Raw genomic sequence first — 23,807 nt, 5'->3', positions numbered from 1 at the left:
ATGCCGGGTCCACATTCATCCCCGGGAGTCATATTCTGCATTGCCAGAGAGATTTACACCCCTGGGAGTCGGGTCCCACGTAGAGGGGAGGGCAGTGAGTTCACCTGTCGAGATGGCTCAGTTAGAGAGAGAGGGCCACATCTGAGCAACAAAGAGGTACTCAGGGGGAGACTCTTAGGCACAATTACACGCAAGTTTAGACTCTCCTTTGCAGTAACGAGCTTCATAAGGGCAAGTCCCATGATCGAGGGCTCAGCGCATCAAACCGCCAGTCCCAGTGTATGTGACAACATCAACACCAGTCCAGGTGAGGATGTCCAACACATCCACACCTTCCCCCAGATCCTTGGGGCTGGGGAGGGGGAGGCTGTAAATATATTTTTTATTATCTGCCCAAATTACTCTGGGATGTGTCACTATTTCACTTCAGCCTATACTAACCTACCGTATCTCACTTCTATTCAAAGTTCCATGCAATTGTGGTGTTTGAACAAATCGACTATAGAGTTGTACCGTTTAGAAAATTTAGATCCTGTACCCAAATAGATATCTCTTCCCTTGGTCTCATATGGAAGTTGAAGTTTTAAAACACAATCAGTTTCAACCTTTACCCTTTGGCCTGGCTTGCCTCCAGGGCCAAGTTTTAGTACTTAGCAGTGCAGTCCAGTCTTCCTGAGATCTAAGGTTGTTTTCCAGTGGAAAGGTAATGCCATTGGAGTAGTTTTCGAACAGGCATTGTATCACTGATATAATCTTTTCTCAGTCTGTCTTGTTATTTGCAGTATTACATCTTAAAAAGTTCAGTCGCGTGTAAGTTGTTTAGACCTTTTGCAAGATTGCAGAACTATTGTTTATACTGATGAAGCTGATTTGGAAGAGTGAGCACTAGTAGTATTCCTAACAAGATGGAAAACAGACTATTCAATTTGCCTTTCTCTCTTTTTTTTTTTTTAAGCTTATAATGCAGCCCAAGGTATTCATGTCCTGCCTATAACTGTTGGCTCTCAATAATGATTTATGGCCCCTAGATTAATCATTTACTATTGCTTGTCAAGTAAACGCCCAGATTTCTTTGCATAGCTTTCAGGATCTTTTCACAATCTTTGTCCTTTCTCTTTCTAAAATGTATAGCATCTTTATATATCTTTTACTCCAGCAAAATTGATTTCCTTTTATTCCTCCATATTTCTCTTAGGTTTTTTATTTCTACATCTTGCCCTGGAATGCGTCCCCATGTGCATCTCTACCTGTCAAGGCCCCACCCATCCTTTGAGGCCCAGTCTCAGTGTAGCTTCGTCTATGGACTCTTTCATTGCTTTTATCTAATTTTGCTTCGTAACTCCTGAATTCTTTCAGATTTAGATTATTTTCTAGCAGCAGAACTTTTTCTTCCAAAAAAATCTTTCAGGGAAGGCCACTGTGTGAAACAGATAAAAGCAGAGCTTTGGGGGGGCATAGTTTAAATACCACTATTTTTATTACTTGCTGTTAGAACTAATCATAAAAACTTATAAAATATCTTATATGGTCATTATTAGTAAATGTGTAGAATAGTTTCCGTAGTAGATTTAAAATTTTATGAAGGGCAGAAATTTATCTTTGTATCCTTCCTAGACCCTTATTTGGGATAAAAATGATCGACATGAGACTTGGACAGATTATCTCTAATATCCCTTGAAATTTAAGAAAATATATGGAAGTTGTGGGATTAGATTTGTGAAAGTCTAAATGATAGATTTGAGTTTGTGCTTTAAGACCTAATTACACATGGTTACACTTGGTTACACTTAAAGGTTTTTCTGTGGAAGATAAAGAAGTATCACAGGGCAATATGGAGCTAGCTGGTGCTCCCTTTGAGTATCCCTAGGCTAGTTACAACCAGGAAAAACTGACTTGGGAAACTTCTCTGAAGTGCCCTCCCTCCCAGAATTTGCCCTATAGGCAAAAAACAGCTTGAAACAAAGCAGTGTAAGAAGAAACATTTGTGGTGGATGGCCTGGGTCAGAGGCTTACATGCTTTAAGTCCTGCAATGGAGGACCTGGGAGAAGGAGAAGATCTGTTTCCTGGGAAGTAGAGGGGGCATTCAAACTCCTGTAAACATGGAATCTTTTAAGGCCACTAGCAAGCATAAGTGAAGGACAAGACAGGCCCGGAAAAGACAGGGAAGACCCTGCATTGTACATTCTCCTTGGGCTGACTTGCCTGATAGGAGGGCTGAACTTTGAAGGTGAGCACCAACCAATGCAAAGCCAGTTTGCAAAGGTGGTAAAAGGTTTTTTTGTTTTTTGTTTTTTTTTTTGCTTCGATTGACTTGGTTTTGTTGGTTCCTGAGACTCAAGAAAATCTTTGTCATGTCACAGCTTTACAGACTCAAGAAATAGACCTTCATCCAGAGGAAGAGGCTAAAAATCTTGAAAACGTCAACAAAGAAGACCAGATTATGGGCATACTAGACAAAGACTTAAAAAATAATCTTTAATATGCTCAAGGAGATAAAAGGAAATATGAGAACTCAATAAAGAGAGAAATTTAAAAAGGAACAAAACAGAACTATTAGAGCTGAAGACAACAATAACTGAAATGAAAAATTTCTAGGAGGGTTTCAAGAGCAGTGTGGAGCTGACAGAAGAAACAATCAGCAAACTAGAAGACAAAACAATTCAAATGAGCAAGGCTGAGGAAGAGAAAGAAAAAAGCTTTATAAAAAGTGAAAATAGCCTAAGAGGTCTCTGGAAACACCATCAGACATACCAGTATACACATAATGGTAGTCCCAGCAGAAGAGAAAGGGGCAGAAGGAATAGTCAAAGAAATAGTGACAGAAAACCTCCCAAACTTAGCTTATAGTGAATATTCACATCCCAGAAGCCCAGAGAACACCAAACAGGATCAACTTGAAGAAAAATAGGCCTTGCCATGTAATGATCAAACTGTCTAATGCAAAGGACTAGGAGATAGATCTGAAAGGTGCAAGAGAAAAGGCACGTGTTATGTACAAGAGAGTCCCAATTATATTAAGTGCTGATTTCTCATCAGAAACCATGGAGGCAATTAGGCAGTGGGTTGAAATACTTAAAGTGCTAAAAGAAACATTGCCAACCAAGAATTTTCTGTCTTTCAGAAATGAGGGAGAAATTGCCATTCTCATATAAACAAAAGTTGAGGGAATTCTCCCCCCTACGTGGGACCTGACTCCCAGGAGTGTAAATCTCCCTGGCAATGCAGGATATGACTCCTGGGGATAAATGTGGACCCGGCATCATGGGATTGAGAACATCTTCTTGACCAAAAGGGGGGTGTGAAATGAAACAAAATAGTTTCAGTGGCTGAGAGATTTCAAATGGAGTCGAGAGGTTACTCTGGTGGGAATTCTTATGCACTATATAGATAACCATTTTTAGGTTTTAATGCATTGGAATAGCTAGAAGTAAATACCTGAAACTATCAAACTGCAACCCAGTAGCCTTGACTCTTGAAGACAGTTGTATAACAATGTAGCTCACAAGGGGTGACAGTGTGATTATGAAAACCTTGTGGCTCACCCTCCCTTTATCCACTTTATGGATGGAAGAGTAGAAAAATGGGGACAAAAACTAAATGAAAAATAGGGTGGGATGAGGGGGGGATGAGTTGGGTGTTCTTTTTTGCTTTTATTTTTTATTCTTATTCTGTTTCTTTCTCGTGTAAGGAAAATGTTCAAAAAATAGATTGGGGTGATGAATACATAACTATATGGTGCTACTGTGAACAGTTGATTGTACACCATGGATGATTGATTGTATGGTATGTGAATATATCTCAATAAAACTGAATTTAAAAAAAAGTTGAGGGAATTTACTAACACTGGATCTTTGCTATAAGCAATACTGTTCATACCAAAAAGAAAGGGCACTGGATAGGGGTTTGAAGTGGCATAAAGAAGTAAAAATCTCTAATAAGGTAAGTTTTTGGGTAATTATAGATACCAGTACTATTGTATTGTATTCTATTTTTTGCTTTGTAACTCTACTACTTACTTCCTACAGGTGCTAAAATGCAAATAGTAAAAAATAATAAGTCTATAGTTGTGGTCACACAATGCACAAAGATAATTTGTGACAAGTTCAAAAAAAAGGTGGGGAATGGAAGGGTACAGGAACACTGTATGTGTATGCTGTTGAAATCAAGTGGGTATCAAATCATACATGATTTTTATGTATTTAGGATGTTAAATTTTAACTCCCTGGTAACCACAAAGAAAATATATGAAAAATAGATCTTCATAGAAATGAGAAAGGGAAATCAATATGGTACAATACAAAAAATCAAATATGAAAATAGGCTTTAATGGAAGAATTGGGATGAAAAAGGTATAAGACTTATAAAGATTAAGTAGAAAAATGTCAGAAGAAAGTTCTACATTATTAGTTGTGACTTTAAATGTAAATGTATTAAACTCTCCAGTCAAAAGGCAGCGATTGACAGAATGGATAATAAAAAAGCATGACTCAGCTATATTGCTGTTTATAGGCGACTCACCTTAAATTTAAATTGATCTTGTAGACAGAAGATCAATAAGGAAATACAAGACTTAAAGATACTCTAGGCAAACTAGACCTAACAGACATATACTCTATAGAACACCTCACCTCACCCAACAGTGGAATATACATTCTTCTCGAGTGCACATGGATCATTCTCCAGGATAGACCATAATTTAGGTGATAAAACAAGTCTCACTAAATTAAAAAATATTGAACTCATACAATATATCTTCTACTACAATGAAATGAAGCTAGAAATCAGTAATGGGGAAATGGAAAATTTAAAAAATATGTGGAAATTAAACAACATACTCTTAATCAATGGGTTAAGGAGGAAATTATTAGGAAAAAATCTAATGAAGGCAAATGAAAATGAATATACAACATACCAAAACTTACGGGATTCAGCAAAGGCAATGCTGAGAGATAAATTTATAGGTCTAAATGCTTACATTAAAAAGGAAAAATTTTAAATCAAAAACCTAAGCTCAAAGCTGAAAGAACTAGAAAAAGGAGAGCAAAATAAACTGAAAGTGAGCGGAAGGAAAAAAATGATAAAGATTAGAGCAGAGATAAATTAAATAGAGAATAAACAAACAAACCAGTAGAGAGGTCTAACAGAACCAAAAGTTTTTTTAAAAGATCAATAAAACTGACAAACCTTTAGCTAGACTGAGGAAGAATGAAGAGAGAGCACACATAACTAAAATTAGAAATGAAGGGGTGACATTATTACCAACACCACTGAAAGAAGATGCTATGAACAGCTGTATGTCACCACTTTAGATAACCTACATGAGATGGACAAATGCCTAGAAAAACACAGACCACCTACACTGACTCGAAGAAATAGAAGATCCACAGAGGAATTTTACCAAACATTCCAGGAAGAATGGACACGGATCCCGCTCAAGCTCTTCTAGAAAACTGAAGAGACAGGAATACTTCCTAATTCATTCTGTGAGACCAGCACCACCTGCATGCCGAAGCCAGATGGAGATACCACAAGGAAAGAAGATTGTAGACCAACATCTCTTACACATCTTGTTGAAGTGGGATTTATCTCAGGGGTGCAGGGGTCTTTTCACAACATAATACACCAGATTAAATGAGTGAAGGGAAATAACCACATGGTTATCTCAATGGTTGTAGGAAAAGCAGTTGACCAAGAACACTTAGAAAGTAGGAATAGAAGGAAACTTCCTCACATGATAAAGGGCATATATGAAAAACCCACAGCTAATATCATACTTAATGAATGACGAAAGAGTGAAAGTTTTCTGTCTAAGATCAGGAACAAGACAAGGATAACTATCCCTGTCATCACTGTTATTCAACATTGTACTGGAAGTTATAGCCATAGCAAGTAGGCAAGAAACAGAAATAAAGGGTATACATATTGGAAAGAAAAAAGTAAAACTTCCCCTATTTGCAGATGACATAATCCTGTTTACAGAAAATCCTGAAAAATCAATGACAAAGCTCCTAGAGCTAATAGTTCTGCAAAGTGGCAGGGTACCAGATCAACACATAAAAATCAGTATTGTTGCTATATGCTAGTAATGAACACTCAGAAGAAGAAATCAAGAAAATTCCATTCACAATAACAACCAAAAGAATCACATATCTAGGAATAAATCTAACCAATGATGTAAAGGTCTTATACACAGAAAACGATAAAACATTGCTAAAATATATCAAAGAAGACCAAAATTAATGGAAGAACATTCCTTGTTCATGGATTGGAAGATTAAATATTGTTAAGATGTCAGTTCTACTGAGCGTGACTTACAGATTTAATACAATCCCATTCCAAATTCTAACAACCTTTGTAGAAATGGAAAATGCTAATTGTCAAATATATATGGTATAGCCAAAGCCGTCTTGAAAAAGGAAAAACTCAGAGGACTCACACTTCCTGATCTTAAAACTTACTACATAGCCACAATTACGAAAATAGCATGGTCCCGGCTCAAGGGCAGACATATAGACCAGTTGAATCAAATTGAGAGTTCAGAGATCAACCCTCACTTTTAAGGCCAACTAATTTTTGACAGGGGCAAAGACTACTTAATTGGGAAAGAATAGTCCCTTCAACAAATGGTGCTGGGAAAACTGGATCTCCATTTGCAAAAGAATGAGGGTGGATCCTTACCTCACACCATATAAAAAAATCAAATTAAAATGGATCAACGACCTAAATATAAGAGCCAGAACTGTCAAAACTGTCAAATGTATGGAAGCATCTTCAGGACCATTTGTTAGGCAGTGGTTTCCTTAGACTTTACACCCAAAGCACAGGCAACACAAGAAAAATTAGATAAAATGAGACCACATAAAAATTTAAAACTTTTGTACTTTAAAGGACTTTATCAAGAAAGTAAAATGACAACCTGCAAAATGGAAAAAATATTTGGAAACCACATATCCAATAGGGGCTTAATATCCAGATTATATAAAGAAATCCTTCAACTGGACAACAAAAAGACAACCCAGTTTAAAAATGGGCAAAAAACTTTGAATGGACATCCCTCCAAATGAGATACACAAATGGCCAAAAAAGCACACGAAAAGCTACTCAACATCATAGCCATTAGGGATATGCAAATCAAAACCACAATGAGATGCCATTTTACACCCACTTAGAATGGCTACTATTTCTTAAAAAAACAGAAAATTATAATTGTTGGAGAGGATATGGAGAAATAACTTGTTCATTTCTGGTGGGAATGTAAAATGTTAACTACTGTGGAAGACAGTTAATTAGTTCCTCAGAAAGTTATGTACAGAATTACCGTATGATCCAGCAATCCTACTTCTAGGTATATAACCAAAAGAATTTATCACCAGGACTCAGATATTTGCACACCTATGTTCATAGTGGCATTATTCACAATAACCAAAAGATGAAAGCGACCCAAATGTCCATCAGCCTGGGAATGGATAAACAAAATGTGGTACATAGACACCATGGAATATAATTCAGCTGTAAAAAGGAATGACATTCTAATACATGGGATAATATGAATGAATGACTCTTGAAGACATGTTGAGTGAAATAAACCAGACTTAAAAGGAAATGTTGTTTGATGTCACTGATGTGAAATAAGTAGATTAAGTAAACTCATAGTATCAGGATCTATGGGGATGACGATAGAGAATACAGAGTAAAGGCTTAAAAGATACCGAGTTTCTATTGGGTAATGGATAGTGGTGGTGATGGTAGCACAACATTGTGAATGTAATTAACAGCACTGAATTATATATTTGAATGTAGTTAGAGGAAATTGTAGGTTGTATATATGTTACTAGATTAAAATTTTTTTAAAATAATTCATGGAACTGCACAATATAGTGAACCCTAAGTGAGACTATAGTTAACAGTATAATTACAAAAATGTTCTTTTATCAATTGTAACAAATGTACCACACCGATGCAAAGTGTTAATAAGGGGTGATATATGGGAACCCTGTAGTTTATGGATGATTTTTATGTAAACCCACAACTTCTCTAATAAAACAGAAAAATGAGAAATAATTATCTCTGGATGGGAAGGAGCTATTTAAGGCCATGAATGAATAGCTAATAGAATTTTGGGACTAGTAAGTAGTTGCTGGCAATGATTTGATTTTGCTGGTAAAGCTTTGCCTTGAGTCTGTAGATAAAAGTTTGCAGTTAAGGCAACTAACACTTGTAGTTAATTTTCTAGTTGATACTTTTATGATATAAACAGGGTGAACCCCACAAATTGAATGCACCTAGAGGGTTATCTTTCTGTCACAGTTCTGTCACAACTTAACTGTTTTAACTTCAGGCAAAAATTTTGTGCCTTAGTGTTCAGTTTGTTCATGAATGAGAGTGGGATGGAGGTTATGTTTATTAAACTAGATTATTCGGGTATCATATTAGTAACAGGTTTATTGCGATATAATTCCATACAATTCACCTACTTGAAGTATACAATTCTGTCATTTTTCATGTATTTACAGAGTTGTTGTAATCATCACCACAATCAATTTTAAAATTTTCATTATTCCCCAAATTAACCATACCTATTAGCAGTCATTCCCCTTTCTCCACACCCCTATCCCAGGGTAACCACTAATCTTTCTGTCTCTATGGGCTTATTTATTCTGGACATTTCACATAAATGGAATCATACAATATGTGGTCCTTGTCCTTTACAAGTAGCTTCTTTCATTTAGCGTAATGTTTTCAAGGTTCATCCTTGTAGCATGTGTCAGCACTTCATTCCATCTTGTTGCTGATTAATATTCCTTTGTATGGATATACCACGTTTTATTTACCCATCTAAATTTACTTATTTTTCCAACAGTTTATGGACATTAGAGTTGTTTCCACTTTTTTACTACTATGAACATTCATGTACAAGCTGTTTTGTGGTTATATGTTTTCATTTCTCTTGGATGTGTTTATCTAGGAGTGGAATTGCTGGATCGTATGGTAATTCTTAAGTTTAATCATTTGAGGCACTATCAGACTTTTCCAAAATGGCTCAACATTTGACATTACATGTGAAATTCAGATTTTTTCACATCCTTGAAAATACTGTTGTTTCTCCCTCAGTGAAATTATATATCCATAGGAGTATGAATGTCATCCATCATAGTATCAGAAAATGTTTCTTTTGGCGGGGGGGGGGGGTACTCTTAAAAAATTGGATTCTGGATTGGTTGTTTCAGCACTTTGAAATTGGTAGTTTACTGTCACTCGTTTTTTTATAGGTCTTCTGTCAGATTGTTGTTTGTATATAATTTGTCCCCTTTTTTCTGTGTTTCTCCTGATCTGTGAAAATAAGGATTTCTCTTTATCTTGCTTGGTGTATGTTGTGCTTCTTTGTCTGTTGGTTCATGTCTTCCATCTTAGGGAACATGTCTTTTATTGTCAGTTATAAATATTTTCCATTTGTCCGCTGTTTACAGTTGCAAAATAGTTTATTATACCCACACCCAACATTCAGCATCTTTCTATAAACTACATGAAAATTGAATAGGAAATAAAAAGCTCTTTTGGGGACCCACTAACCTGGTTCCCCCAGACTCCAAACAACCCCACATGGACAACAGGCAACACTGCAGCGGGTGCTACATGGTAGCAGAGGGATTAGGAGCTGGAGATGTTACTCAGTTCTGGACATTTTTTCTCTTTCAGTATTTTCCTATTCTCTCATTTTCTAGATGTATGTTAAATCTTTCTGTTTTTTTTTTTTTTCATGTCTTTTTATCTTTTTTTCCTTCATATTTGATCTCTGCTATATTCTGCTATGTACTCTACTATATACTCAGATACATGACCAGATTAGTTGATTCTGTTTGCACTTGAAACCGTCCTTTTCCTTATTTCTTGAAGGACCAAAATCTCATTTGGTTTTAGGAGATACGGCACAATTACTAATGAATCACAGGGATGTTAGTTCTTGAGGGGCAGGTCTTCTCTGTTTTGTTCACCAGAGCATCCCAAGGCCTAGCTCACGGTCCTGGCCAGCAGAGAAATGTGACTGAAGAGGAAGGTCTGTGTTTCAGTTCAATGGATAGTTGAGTTTCAGAAATACCAGTTGTAAAGAATATATATTATCATTCCTATCAAAAGCCATTTTAAAAGACTTTGGCTTAGCAATTCTACTTCCTTGAACTTTCTTAAGCAAATAACAGTAAAATCAGTATATTTAGTCCTGATGGAGGGAAATGGAAAGGAAAAGAGATTCAAAGTAAATGTTTAGATAACCCTGAATGTCCTGTTTCCTTTAATATAAGAGAGCCATGCACAGTTATTGAATGGCATGATCACTTTCCCAGCATGTCCTTTAGTCACTCACTTTTCACCCCTTCTGGCAGTCTGTTACTTTCTTGTGTATCTTTGTTGACATGTTTTATTTTATACTAGTAAATATATGCATATATTCATTTTCCTCCTTTTTAGCACATGACGTATACTGTCTTACACCATATTTTTCTCACTTAACAGTATGTCTGGGGAAGAATTTTCGGTACTACATGTCTTCCACATTCTGTTTTATAGGCGCAGAGTGTTTTCCTATGTGTATGTATCATTTTTAATACCAGGTCCAAGTCCTGAGTGGCCCAGTAATTGCCTTGCCTTGTGACTTAGGATTTTGGCGTTGGAGAAGCTAGGTGCTGTCTTCAATCAAGTAGCCTTTCCACTGCAGTACACACCCAGAAAATTTGTCATCCACCCTGAGAGTAACAATCTTATCATCATTGAGACAGATCACAATGCTTACACTGAGGCCACAAAAGCTCAGAGGAAGCAGCAGATGGCAGAGGTAATGAGACTTTCAAGGGTTAAATCAAAAGATTTTTGTGTGAAATTGTGTTGAAAAGTTTAAAGTTTAAACCGCTGTAACTGTTGATTATAATCTTTGTTAAAGATCCAGGCTTTTTTTAGGTCCCTTGAAGAGGGCCCTTTGCTGAGTTCTTGGTCTTAGAGGTTTTCTTGTGACCCAGGGCTAATATGCTGACCTGAGTTTATTCATTATTCAGCTCCCTCTCTGGAACAGAATTCTTTCAGTCCTTAAGCTTCCAAAAACAGGCCATGTTGTATGTTGCCTGGATTGAGGCCCAAAGAAGACAGTTTTCATTTTCCCCACAACACCAGTTCTTCCCAGAAATACCAGCAAAACCTAAATAGTCACAACCATGTAGAACCATATCCTGCCTGGAAGAGAAGAGACAAGAAATTGTCTCATCAAGGGAAATCAGACTAGTTAGGTAGAAAAAATGGTGTTTCCATTTTTATGTTCCTCAGACCTTAGTAAAGTATTTGCCGCAGCTCATGTTAGTTTGTCTTTTAGACTTTCTGCTGGTATGTAATAGGAGATATTTGGTTTCCTCTTCCCTCTTCCCCTTGTCTGCACACCACTTCCTTTAATCTTCATTTTCAGAAATCCTGGGATTGGTAGACTTTGCTACTTTGTGTATTATGAACTCCCCCCCAGAGATCTTCCTTCCTCTTCAACCTATTTCTGGTGCATAACCCACTTCTGAACACACTGACTCTTCCTTCCTTTCTGGATTTAGGAAATGGTGGAAGCAGCAGGGGAGGATGAGCGGGAACTGGCGGCAGAGATGGCAGCAGCATTCCTTAATGAAAACCTCCCCGAGTCCATTTTTGGAGCTCCCAAGGCTGGCAATGGGCAGTGGGCCTCTGTCATCCGGGTGATGAATCCTATTCAGGGGAACACACTAGACCTTGTCCAGCTAGAACAGAATGAGGCAGCTTTTAGGTAAGGAACCCAGAGCATTCAGGGTTTTATGGTCTGGAAGAGGAATTTTCTGGGTTGTGACCAATACTTGACCGTTTGCTTATTTCTGTGTATGCAGTGTGGCCGTGTGCAGGTTCTCCAACACTGGTGATGATTGGTATGTGCTGGTGGGTGTGGCCAAGGACCTGATACTGAACCCCCGATCTGTGGCAGGGGGTTTTGTCTATACCTACAAGCTTGTGAACAATGGGGAGAAACTGGAGTTTTTGCACAAGGTAGGCACCAGCCTGTGGTTCTCCTGGATCTTAGGTCCCACTGAACTTTCAACTTCTGCTTCATTTGTGTCATGTCTTCTGGTGATCATTTTGGGTGTCAGCTCATTGTTTCTATTGATCTCTTGGGAGTGTTTAGAAAATGCTGGGGCTGAGGGCTCCAATGATATGCGGGTGCCTATCCGTCAATCCCACGGGAAGCCTGTGTGCTATCCACCCACTATGGGGAGATGAATATTGAATTGGCCCCTTGTTTACGGGTCTTACTAAGCAGGCAGCAATTTGTGGCAAATTCAGCAGTTCTAAAGAATTAATTTTCTACTCCACACAGACAACACATAAATATGACTCCTTCAGCCCTGTCATAAACGTAGTGTCTTCTGGGAAATAATGAATTCACAGGCCCTTCTTTGTGTTAAAATTACTGCCTCTCCCTACAAACTAAGATGGATCTAGATTATGTTTACAGAAGTAAGGTTTAGGCAGTATTTCCTTCTAGATTTAAATTTCAAATGATTTAACCAGTTATCAGGAGGAAAGGGCTAATTTTTAAGCTACAGAAGAGACAGCAAATGAATGTCTCATCCTTTTACACTCAGTAATTCCTTAGTTGCTTTTCATTAACGTTCCTTTCCCATCCCTCCACAAACAGAGGTCTCTTTAGATGTCAAAGCTTGACTGTTATCTAATGGAGCCAGTTAAACCAAGCACAGGCTCTAGAGCAGCATACATTAGGCATCACGGTGGCTTTTCACTTGTGCCATTGATCCACTTGCTGAGTGAAAAGCAGTGTGTGGGACCTGTTTGCCCAAACACCCTCTGTGTTTCATAGTCTGCTGAATGCGTGACTTACTTCTCTGATGAGCAGAAGCTTATCATTCACTGCCTTACTGCCAGATGTCTGGAAGGAATTCATTTCTGGGCCAAAGGGGTAGGGCTAGTGTCTGATTGTATGTTCTTCTAACAGTTGTATTACCTGGTTTTTCTCTCATAGACTCCAGTGGAAGAGGTCCCTGCTGCCATTGCTCCGTTCCAGGGGAGGGTGTTGATTGGGGTGGGGAAGCTTTTGCGAGTCTATGACCTGGGGAAGAAAAAGTTACTTCGAAAGTGTGAGAATAAGGTAAATGAGCTGGTAAGGGACTAGGATCTATCTAATGAGACAGAATGGAGGGGTGGAGGACATTAACTGTTAAGAATCATGGGTTTTTGTTAGGATTGTGCTGTATTCCCCTAATTCCAGGCTCAGAATAAGCCCTTGAGGTTTGAGAAGGGCAGGAGTAGAGCAGGATTCTTCAAACCAGGAACCAGATTGCTAAACTGATTGCTTCTGGAAAGGATTTAAATCTGAGAGGCTTTTATTTCTACTGTGTTAACAACTATTTAGTGTTTTTCCTGCCTTCTAGACATCTATTGCCATCTGCTATTCTTTGATGTTTACTGTTCTTACAAACCTTATATATATGTTGCACTCAGGGAAAACTGGGCTTTTTGTGGGCTTTCAGCTATAAAGTTAGACCCATTGCTGTCTTTGTTGTTTACCAGCACATCGCCAATTACATCTCTGGGATCCAGACTATTGGACACAGGGTAATTGTGTCTGACGTCCAAGAAAGTTTCATCTGGGTCCGCTACAAGCGTAATGAGAACCAGCTTATCATCTTTGCTGATGATACCTACCCCCGATGGGTCACTACAGCTAGCCTCCTCGACTATGACACTGTGGCTGGGGCAGACAAGTTTGGCAACATTTGTGTGGTGAGTTGATGTTGTTTACTTGAGTTACAGTTAGGTGAAGGAAAGCTGGCTCAGTTTGTTGTTCTTATGGGCCCAGGATTATGATCCCTAATATGTAAAGTAGAATGAGGTATAAAATTCCATCCTTAAAAAGTTAACTCTAAAAAGAAATCTTTGTTTTCTTCTAGCCTTCTTACCAGCCTTTTGGCTTTCCCCACACCTTCCCCTCCCTGGTTCACTTCCACCCCCATGGAACATGATTTAATAATGATAGGTTTAGGTTGGACTAAGGACTAGTGTTTATATTTTAATGTTTTCCTCAAATTTTGCCTTGTCTTTTTAAAAGCGTGACCTGACCTCTATTGTTTATGTCCTGTGGACTTTTTTTTGCCCTTGATTGTGTTAGACCCTTGTTCATGTGTTCATTCTCTTTGGGGTTTCTCACTTCTCAAATACAGCTCCTGTTCACCAGGATAGCTGCAGGAGACTTGGGCTCAGGGCATTGCCTGGGTGGTACCCTGGGCTTGCTTGCTAGGTCTCAGAGCAAACCATGTTGCTTAATGGACCAGCCCTGTGCATTGTGTCATTTCCTTGTAGGTGAGGCTCCCATCTAATACCAATGACGAAGTGGATGAGGATCCCACAGGAAACAAAGCCCTGTGGGACCGGGGCTTGCTCAATGGTGCCTCACAAAAGGTAAGATTCCTGGAGTGGAGAGTGGGGTGCAAAGGAGAGCTACTAGTCTGCATAGTACATTCCTCATTATCCTTATTATAAGAAACATTTTTTATTGAATTAGTCACAGTTCACTGATTGTGCTGATCACTCTCCCCTGCATGGTCCTTTCTTCTTGAAAATTCCTAAGCAGACAATGCATAGCCCCTGATGGAGGATGGATGGATGCTGGGTTTGATATAGATGACCATCACTATCCCATTTTTATCCCTCATTTTCAATATGTAAAATGGAAAAATTTTGGAGACATTTTAGCAATCAGTTTGTTTCTGAAGAGTAGGGATTGTACAGGTTCATTTCTAATAGTAACTAGCTGTTTTCCAAAGTGTGTCCTAGATTTATGTTTCTCCTATAGACATTTGTTTATTTAACGTTTCTTCAAGACTCTTTCCAGACTTATGAAAATAGAGCCATTTTAGGGGTTAAGCCTACTAATTGCTGTTCTTTTATAATCTCTATTTCCTAAATTTCTTTATTGCAAACTTGATAATTAACAAAAGTGTTTTTACATAGTAATGGCTTATTAGAAATGATCCAGTGTCAGTAAGTTTTAAATCTATATTAAGCTTTTAAGTAAATGATGAGAATGTTTTAAAGTATTTTGAAATTTTCTTAATGTTTGGATATTAAAAGATGATGAAATCTGCCTTTTGGTGGCACTGCTTGCTCTTGGGAATCCAGAAGAGACTCCTGAGGACATACACAGTTACTGATCTGTTTTCACCTTGCAGGCAGAGGTGATCATGAACTACCATGTGGGGGAGACAGTGCTGTCATTACAGAAGACCACACTGATCCCTGGAGGCTCTGAATCACTTGTCTATACCACCTTATCAGGAGGAATTGGCATCCTTGTCCCTTTCACATCTCATGAGGTGAGAGCTCCCACACCACTCTGGCCTTCACCTTCCCAAGGTCATATCTTGGTGCTGAGTCTGCCTAGGAGGGCAAATCATTTGTCCCCATCTACAGCTAAGAGTGTTCTGGAAATTTTGTATGACAACAATTAGAAGTACCTAGGAAGTTGGGAATCCTGAGTTTTGTCCCCAGGAGAAACCATTATTGCACTGTACTAGGGTTTGGTCCAGCCTGATGTAGTTACAGGGTTAGTCTGAGAACAAAGCCCCAGAACCGAACTTCACAGACTAGAAGTGATAGGATGGTGTTTACTGCACACTGGTTGCTGCATGGAGTCCGCTCCAAGTTTAGCTAAGATTGATTTGTGTCATTCCATCTACAGAAGCTGGGATCAGGAATCTGATCTCACATACCACTCTTTATTTCGTATGGTATTCTCTCATGTACTATAATTACAGTGAGGTCTCCTTTTGATTTTTAGCTCTCCTCTCTTAGCAGAAAAACCTGCAGTCATCAGAAGAGTGGTTAAATATTTACCGTCTCTTTCCTGGTAAAAACTATCAGTGGCTTGTCTGTTCATTGTGCTTCTGGAAACCACAGGCTAGTAGTTGAAATCTGTTTTCTCTTGGTGATGGATTCTTTGTTTCTTCCTCCAGGACCATGACTTCTTCCAGCATGTGGAAATGCACCTACGGTCTGAGCACCCCCCTCTCTGTGGGCGGGACCATCTCAGCTTTCGTTCCTATTATTTCCCTGTTAAGGTAGGTTTTTCTTGGGGAAATCTGGGTTTAAGAACAAGGTCCTCAGCCCATTCAACCAGTCTTTTTTCTGGTGTTTCTCTGATAAAAATCAGAACAGTTTTAAAGGAGTAACAAGGGAGTGGATTATTGGAGACAGTGATGGGGGAGGGCAATGTTTAGTAATATTCAGAGTCTTCTTTCTCACAGCCAGAGAAAAGACTACCCAGTTCTGCTAATCTGAACTACCAAGGATCAATTTAGAGTAGTGTCCCTGGCTCTACAAATGGGGTTTAAGTATCTGGGGGAGAATAAAAGGCTTTACCTGCAGCTGCTGCTTTAGTGTGTGCCATTTTCTTTGGATATTTCACCTTTTTCTTTTTCATTTTTCCGTTTATTAGAATGTGATTGATGGAGACCTCTGTGAGCAGTTCAACTCCATGGAGCCAAACAAACAAAAGAACGTCTCTGAAGAACTGGACCGAACTCCACCTGAGGTGTCCAAGAAGCTTGAGGATATCCGGACCCGTTATGCCTTCTGACCCTTTCCTTCACCTGTGGGCTTTTCCAGAGACTCTGTATTTTGTTTCCCCCACCACCACCACCTGGCTTTGAACCCATACTGCAGAAGGGTGGCTGGATAATTAAGACTTTGCAATAGTAAAGCCAATAGCTCTTCCCATCAACTCTTCCCCTGGAATGACTGATTCCCCATAAAGTTGGCACAGATTTGCTACACTTCTCTCTGCGTCGTACACAATACATTGCCCCAGGTTCCAGTGTAGAATAGGTGGCCCCTTTTTCCCAAAACTTCCCTCTGTATTGATAATTCTTGGCTCTCTTGTCTACTTTTGTACACACCCCTGATTTTTAACTGGTTTTCCTGTAAATACAGTTTTGTACAATATTATCTTTGTGGGAGGGAAGGGGGCATGCTAAAGCGGGGACCAGGTTGGATTAGTATAACTCCTGAGTTCTGCTACTCTGAAACTTAAGCAGAAATACAAGCTTCGTTTTTAAGGTGGCTAGTGTCCATGTTTTTTTTGGGGGAATGAGAATTTAGGTGGGAAATTGGAACCAGAGTCAGAGCAGGAAGAACTGAGTATAACACCTGCTTGGACTTTGTCCTGTAGCCTCCCTTCCCAACTCTGTGATGCTTCTTTGGCTTTTTTTTTTAGCCCATTCTGCTATGTAGTTGAAATTAGGCTCAGTAATCACCATGTGGTGACCCATACTTCTTTTATTTGGATATTGAAGACGGGCTTATTTATCCTCCTCTGTTTTAGCTTCCTTCTACTTTTAGGTCTTGTAGTGAGAGGTTTGGCATGAATATTCACTTTGGAGATCTCTGTCTCAACAGATGTTCCCTTCACTTTTCCAAATCCTGAAATGATCTTTTGCCATGACTACTATGATGGGTCAGTAAATAAAGAAAATCACAGAGTCTAATCTGCCCTTGGGAACAAAGTCAATATATGTGAGTCCTATTTAAAGGGGGCCTGACTTCTGTGCTGCAGACGTCTTGGGCATGGTTCCTGATGGCCTTTGGGGGTGTGAGGAGGGAGCACTGGGAGCCAGTCAGCTGCCTTGTCTCAGAATATTCCAGCCCACACCTGAGAATGGTGTTTCCTCCTTTGCCTAAAAGACAGAACCCTGGTATAAGGAGGCAGTCCCTCAGATTTAGTGAACCTGGAGTAAACCTGAGCTCACTTCCCCTCTTGGAACTTCATAAAGTAAAAAGTTCTTTTCATATGTCCTCAGCTGCCTTGTATTGAGTAGATTCTCTGTGGCTGGCACTGGGTTAGAATCTGGAATGGAGATGATTAGATACAATCTTTGACCCCAAAGAGTTCACAGTCCAGTGAAGAGAGGGTCCCTGTTGCTATCTCCTGGGACTAAGTATCTTTACTCATGACTTGGCTTTTAGATCATTAAATAGAGAGACCCAAGTTTTACCAAGAATTGAATTCCTAATAGCACTTTTCTTTCCCATTTAGCTTGTGGATTCTTACGATAGACAGTACTTCTAAATTGCGTTTGGAAAGCCTAATTCCAGGGCCCATTTTTCCTATGGTCCCCACCTAAACCCATTCTGTTTAATCTGTGAAGTTGTATGATGTTGACATGCAGTAGCCTGAGAAACTCAGTGGCTCCTTGTTCCTTGTCTCTCTCCTGTCCCATTTGAATAAAATACTTACTCTTCCTATAGTAGTAGAGGATTTAAATATAGAGTCAGGGAAATAATACCATTGAGTTTCCTCTGTGTCTTACCAGTTTGCTTGTTCTCTGGAAGAAGGGCTCTGGCAAATGGTATTTCAGGAGTGTAGACAGAAAGTATTAGGCTTGAATCTGTTAGAAACAGGAATTTTGTTCGTAGCTGATGTCCCAGGACCTACAAAAGGTGTTAGTAAATATTTAGTGATTAAACGAGGCTAACTTACAAATTCTGTCCTTCTAGGTGTTAATGGTATCTACTCAACTCCAGTGGTTTGGTTAAGCAACCAAGTAAATAGGGAGCTCTCTTCCAGTCTTGCAAAATATATCAGAGGCTGCTGTGGAACTCAGAAGGGATAATGTCAAGTCACTGAGGCATTTGCCCTTAATTACTAGATTTGCTCCCATCCTCTTTTGTTAAGTCCCTGCAGTTTGGGTCTAAGAAAGTACCGAAAAGTTTTTATCTGCTTCAGCTTTCTCCTGACCTCACAGGCAGAGGTTCTGCAGATGTTGTTTCCTTTGGAAGATCTCTTGCCAAAAAAAGCATTCTTTAGGGGTGGTGGTGGTGGTGGGGGTCTAAGATGGACTGTGGATGGAATTTTGCTTTTCTTGGTTTATATAAATGTATTGCTAGCAAGACAGCTGCCGGGCTGGAAAGGCTCATCTCACAGGGAGAATGCTGGTCTCCACAGTGCTTGCTGCTCCCATGACTGCAGGCTTAGTGAGAAATGTTGGGAGGCAGTTTTTAGATGGGATTAACCTGGCTTTTAAATTTTTTATAATTCCTAAATTCTCCTTCTACTTAAAATTAAAAATGTTATATGTTTCCATGATTCATCTACTTGCTCATTTGCATGTGGAATATTGTATATGACTGTTTTAAGTTTATTGCACCCTTGAAATTATTTTTCAGGGGCTATATTCAGAGCTCAGAAGAACCATCTTGCTGCTGAAATCAAACCTTGTCTAAAAAAATAATGGTGGGGTTGGGGGGACAGATGACTCACTCTGGAGTGCATGGTAGGGGCTCATTAAACATCTGTTTGGTCAGTGGTTGTTTTACATTTGTGTATTGGATGCCCAACCTGCAGGGCTCCCATGAAGCTTGGGTGAACTCTGAAATAAGCAGGTATAGGCTATACAGCATTCAAATAAGGTCCACCAGTTTGAACCAGTGCAACCAAGAGCTATTTCTTTAGAAAGTTTGTAAAGCCAACATCGGGAGACATGCCTAACCCACATGAAGAGACTGCTGAGTTCATTTAGTACTTAAGTATTTATTAAGCACCTACTATGTGCCACCTTCTCCCAGCTCTGCTCTGCATCCGGAAGATGGAAGAGGACAATTTTTATAACCTAGCAGTTTCTGACCCTCTGAGGCTTGCTGTGAGGTGAGTCTACCAGAGAGCCTGGCAACAAGTTTCAGAAGAGCCTGAGGCCTGTGTCTCTGATTTCCTCAGATAAAACAAGCCTAGCCTTGGGACGTGTAAGAAAAATCAGAAGGTTCCAAGGCTAAAAAATGAGGAAGTGGGGGCTGGACAGTCAAGGCATTTAGGTCAGAAAATGGTAGGAAATTGGCAGCTGTGTAAAGTGTTAAGCCTGGCTGGACATCAAGCCTTGCCTGGGTTTGTCAGAATACGGGCTTCTTGTCTTAATCTGGGGCAGAAACCAGGTGGTGTCTGGGCATCTGCATATTTCACAATCTGTTGAAAATTATCAGACCTAGAAGTCACTAGATGTGGAAATGAGAATTAATTAGTCAAGAATATTGCTGCTTGTTCAAAATTTAGAAATTGTCACAAAAAGAAACAACCAAGTTTGGAAATAACATTTGGATCAAGAGGCTGAGAGCAGCAGGGTAGCTCAACTGGAAGTAGCTGAAGGCCACTGTTCATCACTTCACCACCACCCCCCCCCCAAATCTAGCAGCTCTGGATACCCCAAGTCAGGTTTTTTGTAATCCCAGAGGCAGTCTCCCTACCTCTAACTGTCTTTCAGAGCCCTGCCCTGGTCCTTGAGATTTTTAGTCCACAGGCCACACAGCAGAACCTGCTCCCTTCTCTGACAGCAAACAGAATCACAGGGAATGAAAGGAAAGTTGGTTTTGATTAGGTCCTTTGGGGAGTTGTCACAAGTTACTAATTTTAGGGTGTGAATCCGGGTGGTGGATAAGCTGGTGGCTTGTGGTAGTCAAGAGAAGTATTAGTACTGTAGGTTATCAGGGCCTGCTGCCTGGTGTTGGGAAGGGACATGGGGATATTTTGCCTTTACAGAAGCTGTAACTGGAGAAAGGTATCTTAGCCACATAAAGCCCTCAGAACAAAGATATCATCTGCCAAATACCAAGTTCCAGCAGTAAAGTCTAGGAAAAGAGCATTGGACAATGGAGTCAGGTGACCTGGCTTCAGCAACCTCTGAGCAGTCTTGGTTTTCGGTATGTAAAATGGGGAGAGAGGCGCGACCTCCAGGGGTCATGGTAACTGTAAAGAGCATACCCTGACTGCTCAGGGATCAGAGGAGGTGTGGCCATTGAACTGGGTCTTTGCCCTAGGAACTTGGGGAGACCTGGAGCCACCTCCATCCTGAACTGCTCTCCTATAGGTGATTCTTTGAAAGGAAAGGGTGTCATTCCAAGCTGAGAAAGGACAGAGGGTTTTCTTCAGGCTTCTGTGAGGCCCCAGTGAGATCCTGTGACTGCCCCCATCACCTCCACCCTTGAGCCCCTCACCCTCTGTCCTCCCACGAGCTTGACTGGTGTGAGTCAACTCGTTGGCAGAGCTCTGCAGCAGGGCCTTGCAGAGGGCGGGGCCTGTGTGGCCACTACTTGGGCCGTGGAGGTGGGTGACTTAGCCAGGAACATTCCAGTGTAGCTATCATGGTCCTGTTGGGCATTTAGGGCTGAATCAGGAATCCAGTTTTGTCAATTCAGTTGAGAAAGCATCTCTTGAACAACTACTTGTGTCAAGCCTTGACGTTCAGAATAAAATATATCATCTAGGTCAGTGTTTCCCAAACTGGGTGCTGTGGAATCCTAAATACTAAAGAGGGGCCCCTTAATAAAGATTTCTGCTCATATTTAAGGAAACTGTCAACTGTCCTCTTGGATATTGCAGTGCTTTAAACACAGACCTCTCGCCTCCCCACCTTGTAATGTCCAGTGGAGAAGCTGAAGGATCCTACCCCAACTACTCTAAATAGAAGTATAATCTAAGTAAAGAGAGAGTTTGCTGTGAGAAATTGATTTTCTCCTTGATTATGGTGCTGCCCCTGTAAGCACCCCCAAAACTGCCATCCATCACACCAGGACAAGCCCCTGAATCAAGTGGGAAAAGCCCAGACCTTAGGGCTTTACATCTCAGTAACCAGCTGTGTAAGTTGCGTAAGATACCTCACCTCACCCAGCTCCTGTCCTCAGCTGTAGATGGGCAATTTATCTGTCTTCAGATAGTGTCTCCTCACTGTAGAAGGGCCTTATCTGATCACTCCATCTAATGTCCATCCCCCCACATACCCGCACTTCAGTCACTACTATAGCACGAAGTTTTATTATGTTTTTTTAAGAATTTTTTGTCGGGGTTAATGTGTTTTAGAGAAGAGCTGGGGGAACATCTGAAAACAATGCAGCCTGCCTGGGAGCTAGGACTTGGGTTCTGGGGGCTCCTGCCATTAACTTGCAGGATACCCTCCTGCCAGAAAACATCCCCAGGCTGATCCTCTTGGCTTTGTGGAGGGCTTGGACTCCAACAACACACTCGTAGGCAGGCCAGGGCCACGTGGCCCTGCCCCTCCCTTGCTGGCTCAGTTCCTGACATGGAGCTGCAGTTGCCTGCTTTCCCTGCCCTTCCCAACAGACTGGGTTGTGGGCTGGGGGAAGCTGCAGCCTCTGCCACCTGTCACCCACTGCCCCAGCCCCTCTGCACCTGCTCTGGGCCCGGGAGCCCTTGAACGCCACCAGCAAAGCCCTAGAAGACTGTCCTCCTGATTACCACCAGCAAAGCCCTAGAATACCTTGTCCTACGTGAGCAGGTAAGAAGGGAGTTTGTTCTCCTTCACATGGCTTTCTCTCTGCCTCTGATAGCCCAGCCTCTCCACCCCAACTCAGCTACTTTCAATGACAACAGCAGAAGAGACTTGAGCTAGACTTGACAAAGAGTCCCAGTTGAAGAGGCTCTAAAATAGGTTGCAGAGAAATGCTGTGAATTCTTGGCTCCAGTTATCATTTTGTAACTGTTTCCTTCAGCCTTGCAAGGAAAAAACCAGAGCCAAATAACCAAAAAATGACTAATATCTGTATTCCCTTCTGATTCTGTAAATCAGCAAACCCACATTCTTAAATGGATGTCATGGGCTACAGGGGGCTGCTCCATTATATATTACTCAAGTTCTTTAAACCTTAGTGTACCATGTGCATGAATAGTCCTACAAAATTAATTGATTATAATTCTTTAAAGGAAAGGAAAATAATTTTTTTTTAAAAAAAGGACAAAGGTGAGCTTTCCTCAGACTGTATTCTGAAATTAAAATAAAATGAAGTGTTCTGCTTTCACACTTTGCGTTTTTTTCAAATGCACACAAACAAATTCACTATATGTCATTTTTAAGGTCCACACAATACCCACCATGTTAACAAATCCATCCCTTTGTCCCTCTGTTTTGAAGCTGGATTGCTTCCAGGTGTTTTGCAATTAATAAGCAGGACTTTCACGGACAACTCTGTGGAAATGGCATTTTTTGGTCTCTGCCTCCTCCTTGGAGTTTATTTCCCATCTAGAATGAATGCTTGGGGCAAAGGGCAGGAATATTTTTGCAGCTCAGCTCATGTTACACATGGGTCAGTTCACTCAAAATTTATGGGAATAATTTTTAGGACCTTGGTGACATGATGGGGGAGTGGGGACTTGTTTGGAGATTTTTCAGGAAGGGGGTGGAAGCAGTCTAGCATAGTGATTAAAAGTGAGATTGAGATAATGTTTGTAAGGCACTTAGCACAACTTTTGGCACTTAATAAGCACCTCTAGAGGGCTCTTCCCAGTTGGGGGCTCTCCCTGGGCCATTTTATAAGCTGGGCAGATTGAGATGACTTCTTGGTCCCCCACCCCCAGCCTCCACTTGCCTGACCCTGTTGTAACTAGTGAAAGGCTTCATGACCTGTAAGAGAACTTTTGAGTTTAGATGAGGAGGTGGAGGCTCATGTCACGACCCCTATCGTCATCCTCCTCGTGAAGGTCCCCCAGGCTCTTGTACTTCAACTGCCATTGGATCTGGGTGCCACCCTTCCCATCTCTCAGCCACCTTCCTCAAAGCACAAGCTTAAGAGATCGTAACAGTGGAGAAATTCCAGGAAGTCTGTGGGCACACCTGTTCTCCACCCTGCAGCTGTTACGGTAGTTACCAGAGGGCCTCATAACCTGGTCCAGCCGAATAAACACTGTCTCCTAGGCTGGTCGGATTGAATTCCAATCCTGCATCAGTTTCCATGGAGAAGGTCT

The 23,807-nt window shown here is 40.5% G+C and overlaps 2 protein-coding genes across 9 annotated transcripts in view; both read left to right on the top strand.

Annotated features, from left to right (window-relative positions):
• Positions 1–19,146, top strand: part of SF3B3 (splicing factor 3b subunit 3) — a 66,100-nt gene extending 46,954 nt beyond the window's left edge. For 3 of the 4 annotated variants that reach the window (XM_037816224.1, XM_037816225.1, XM_037816226.1), the window contains exons 18-26: positions 10,655–10,829; positions 11,584–11,789; positions 11,887–12,043; positions 13,035–13,160; positions 13,583–13,795; positions 14,372–14,470; positions 15,241–15,384; positions 16,024–16,128; positions 16,506–19,146. In XM_037816224.1, the coding sequence (XP_037672152.1) occupies positions 10,655–10,829; positions 11,584–11,789; positions 11,887–12,043; positions 13,035–13,160; positions 13,583–13,795; positions 14,372–14,470; positions 15,241–15,384; positions 16,024–16,128; positions 16,506–16,646 (1,366 nt within the window). In that variant the 3' untranslated portion in view covers positions 16,647–19,146. The remainder of the gene's footprint in view (positions 1–10,654; positions 10,830–11,583; positions 11,790–11,886; positions 12,044–13,034; positions 13,161–13,582; positions 13,796–14,371; positions 14,471–15,240; positions 15,385–16,023; positions 16,129–16,505) is intronic. The other variant, XM_037816227.1, reaches the window with a different exon arrangement.
• Positions 19,147–22,033: 2,887 nt separating this feature from the next.
• IL34 (interleukin 34) overlaps positions 22,034–23,807 on the top strand; it is a 70,276-nt gene continuing 68,502 nt past the window's right edge. For 3 of the 5 annotated variants that reach the window (XM_037815820.1, XM_037815822.1, XM_037815818.1), the window contains exon 1: positions 22,152–22,344. The gene's annotated coding sequence lies outside the window, so the exon portion shown is untranslated. Of the gene's footprint in view, positions 22,345–23,807 lie in introns of all 5 variants that reach the window. The other 2 variants (XM_037815826.1, XM_037815825.1) reach the window with 2 other exon arrangements.

The sequence above is a fragment of the Choloepus didactylus genome, chromosome 22, assembly GCF_015220235.1.
Source record: "Choloepus didactylus isolate mChoDid1 chromosome 22, mChoDid1.pri, whole genome shotgun sequence".
Lineage (NCBI taxonomy): Eukaryota > Metazoa > Chordata > Mammalia > Pilosa > Megalonychidae > Choloepus > Choloepus didactylus.
Note: the sequence above shows the minus strand (reverse complement) of the source record. Positions and strands in the feature narration are given on the sequence as shown.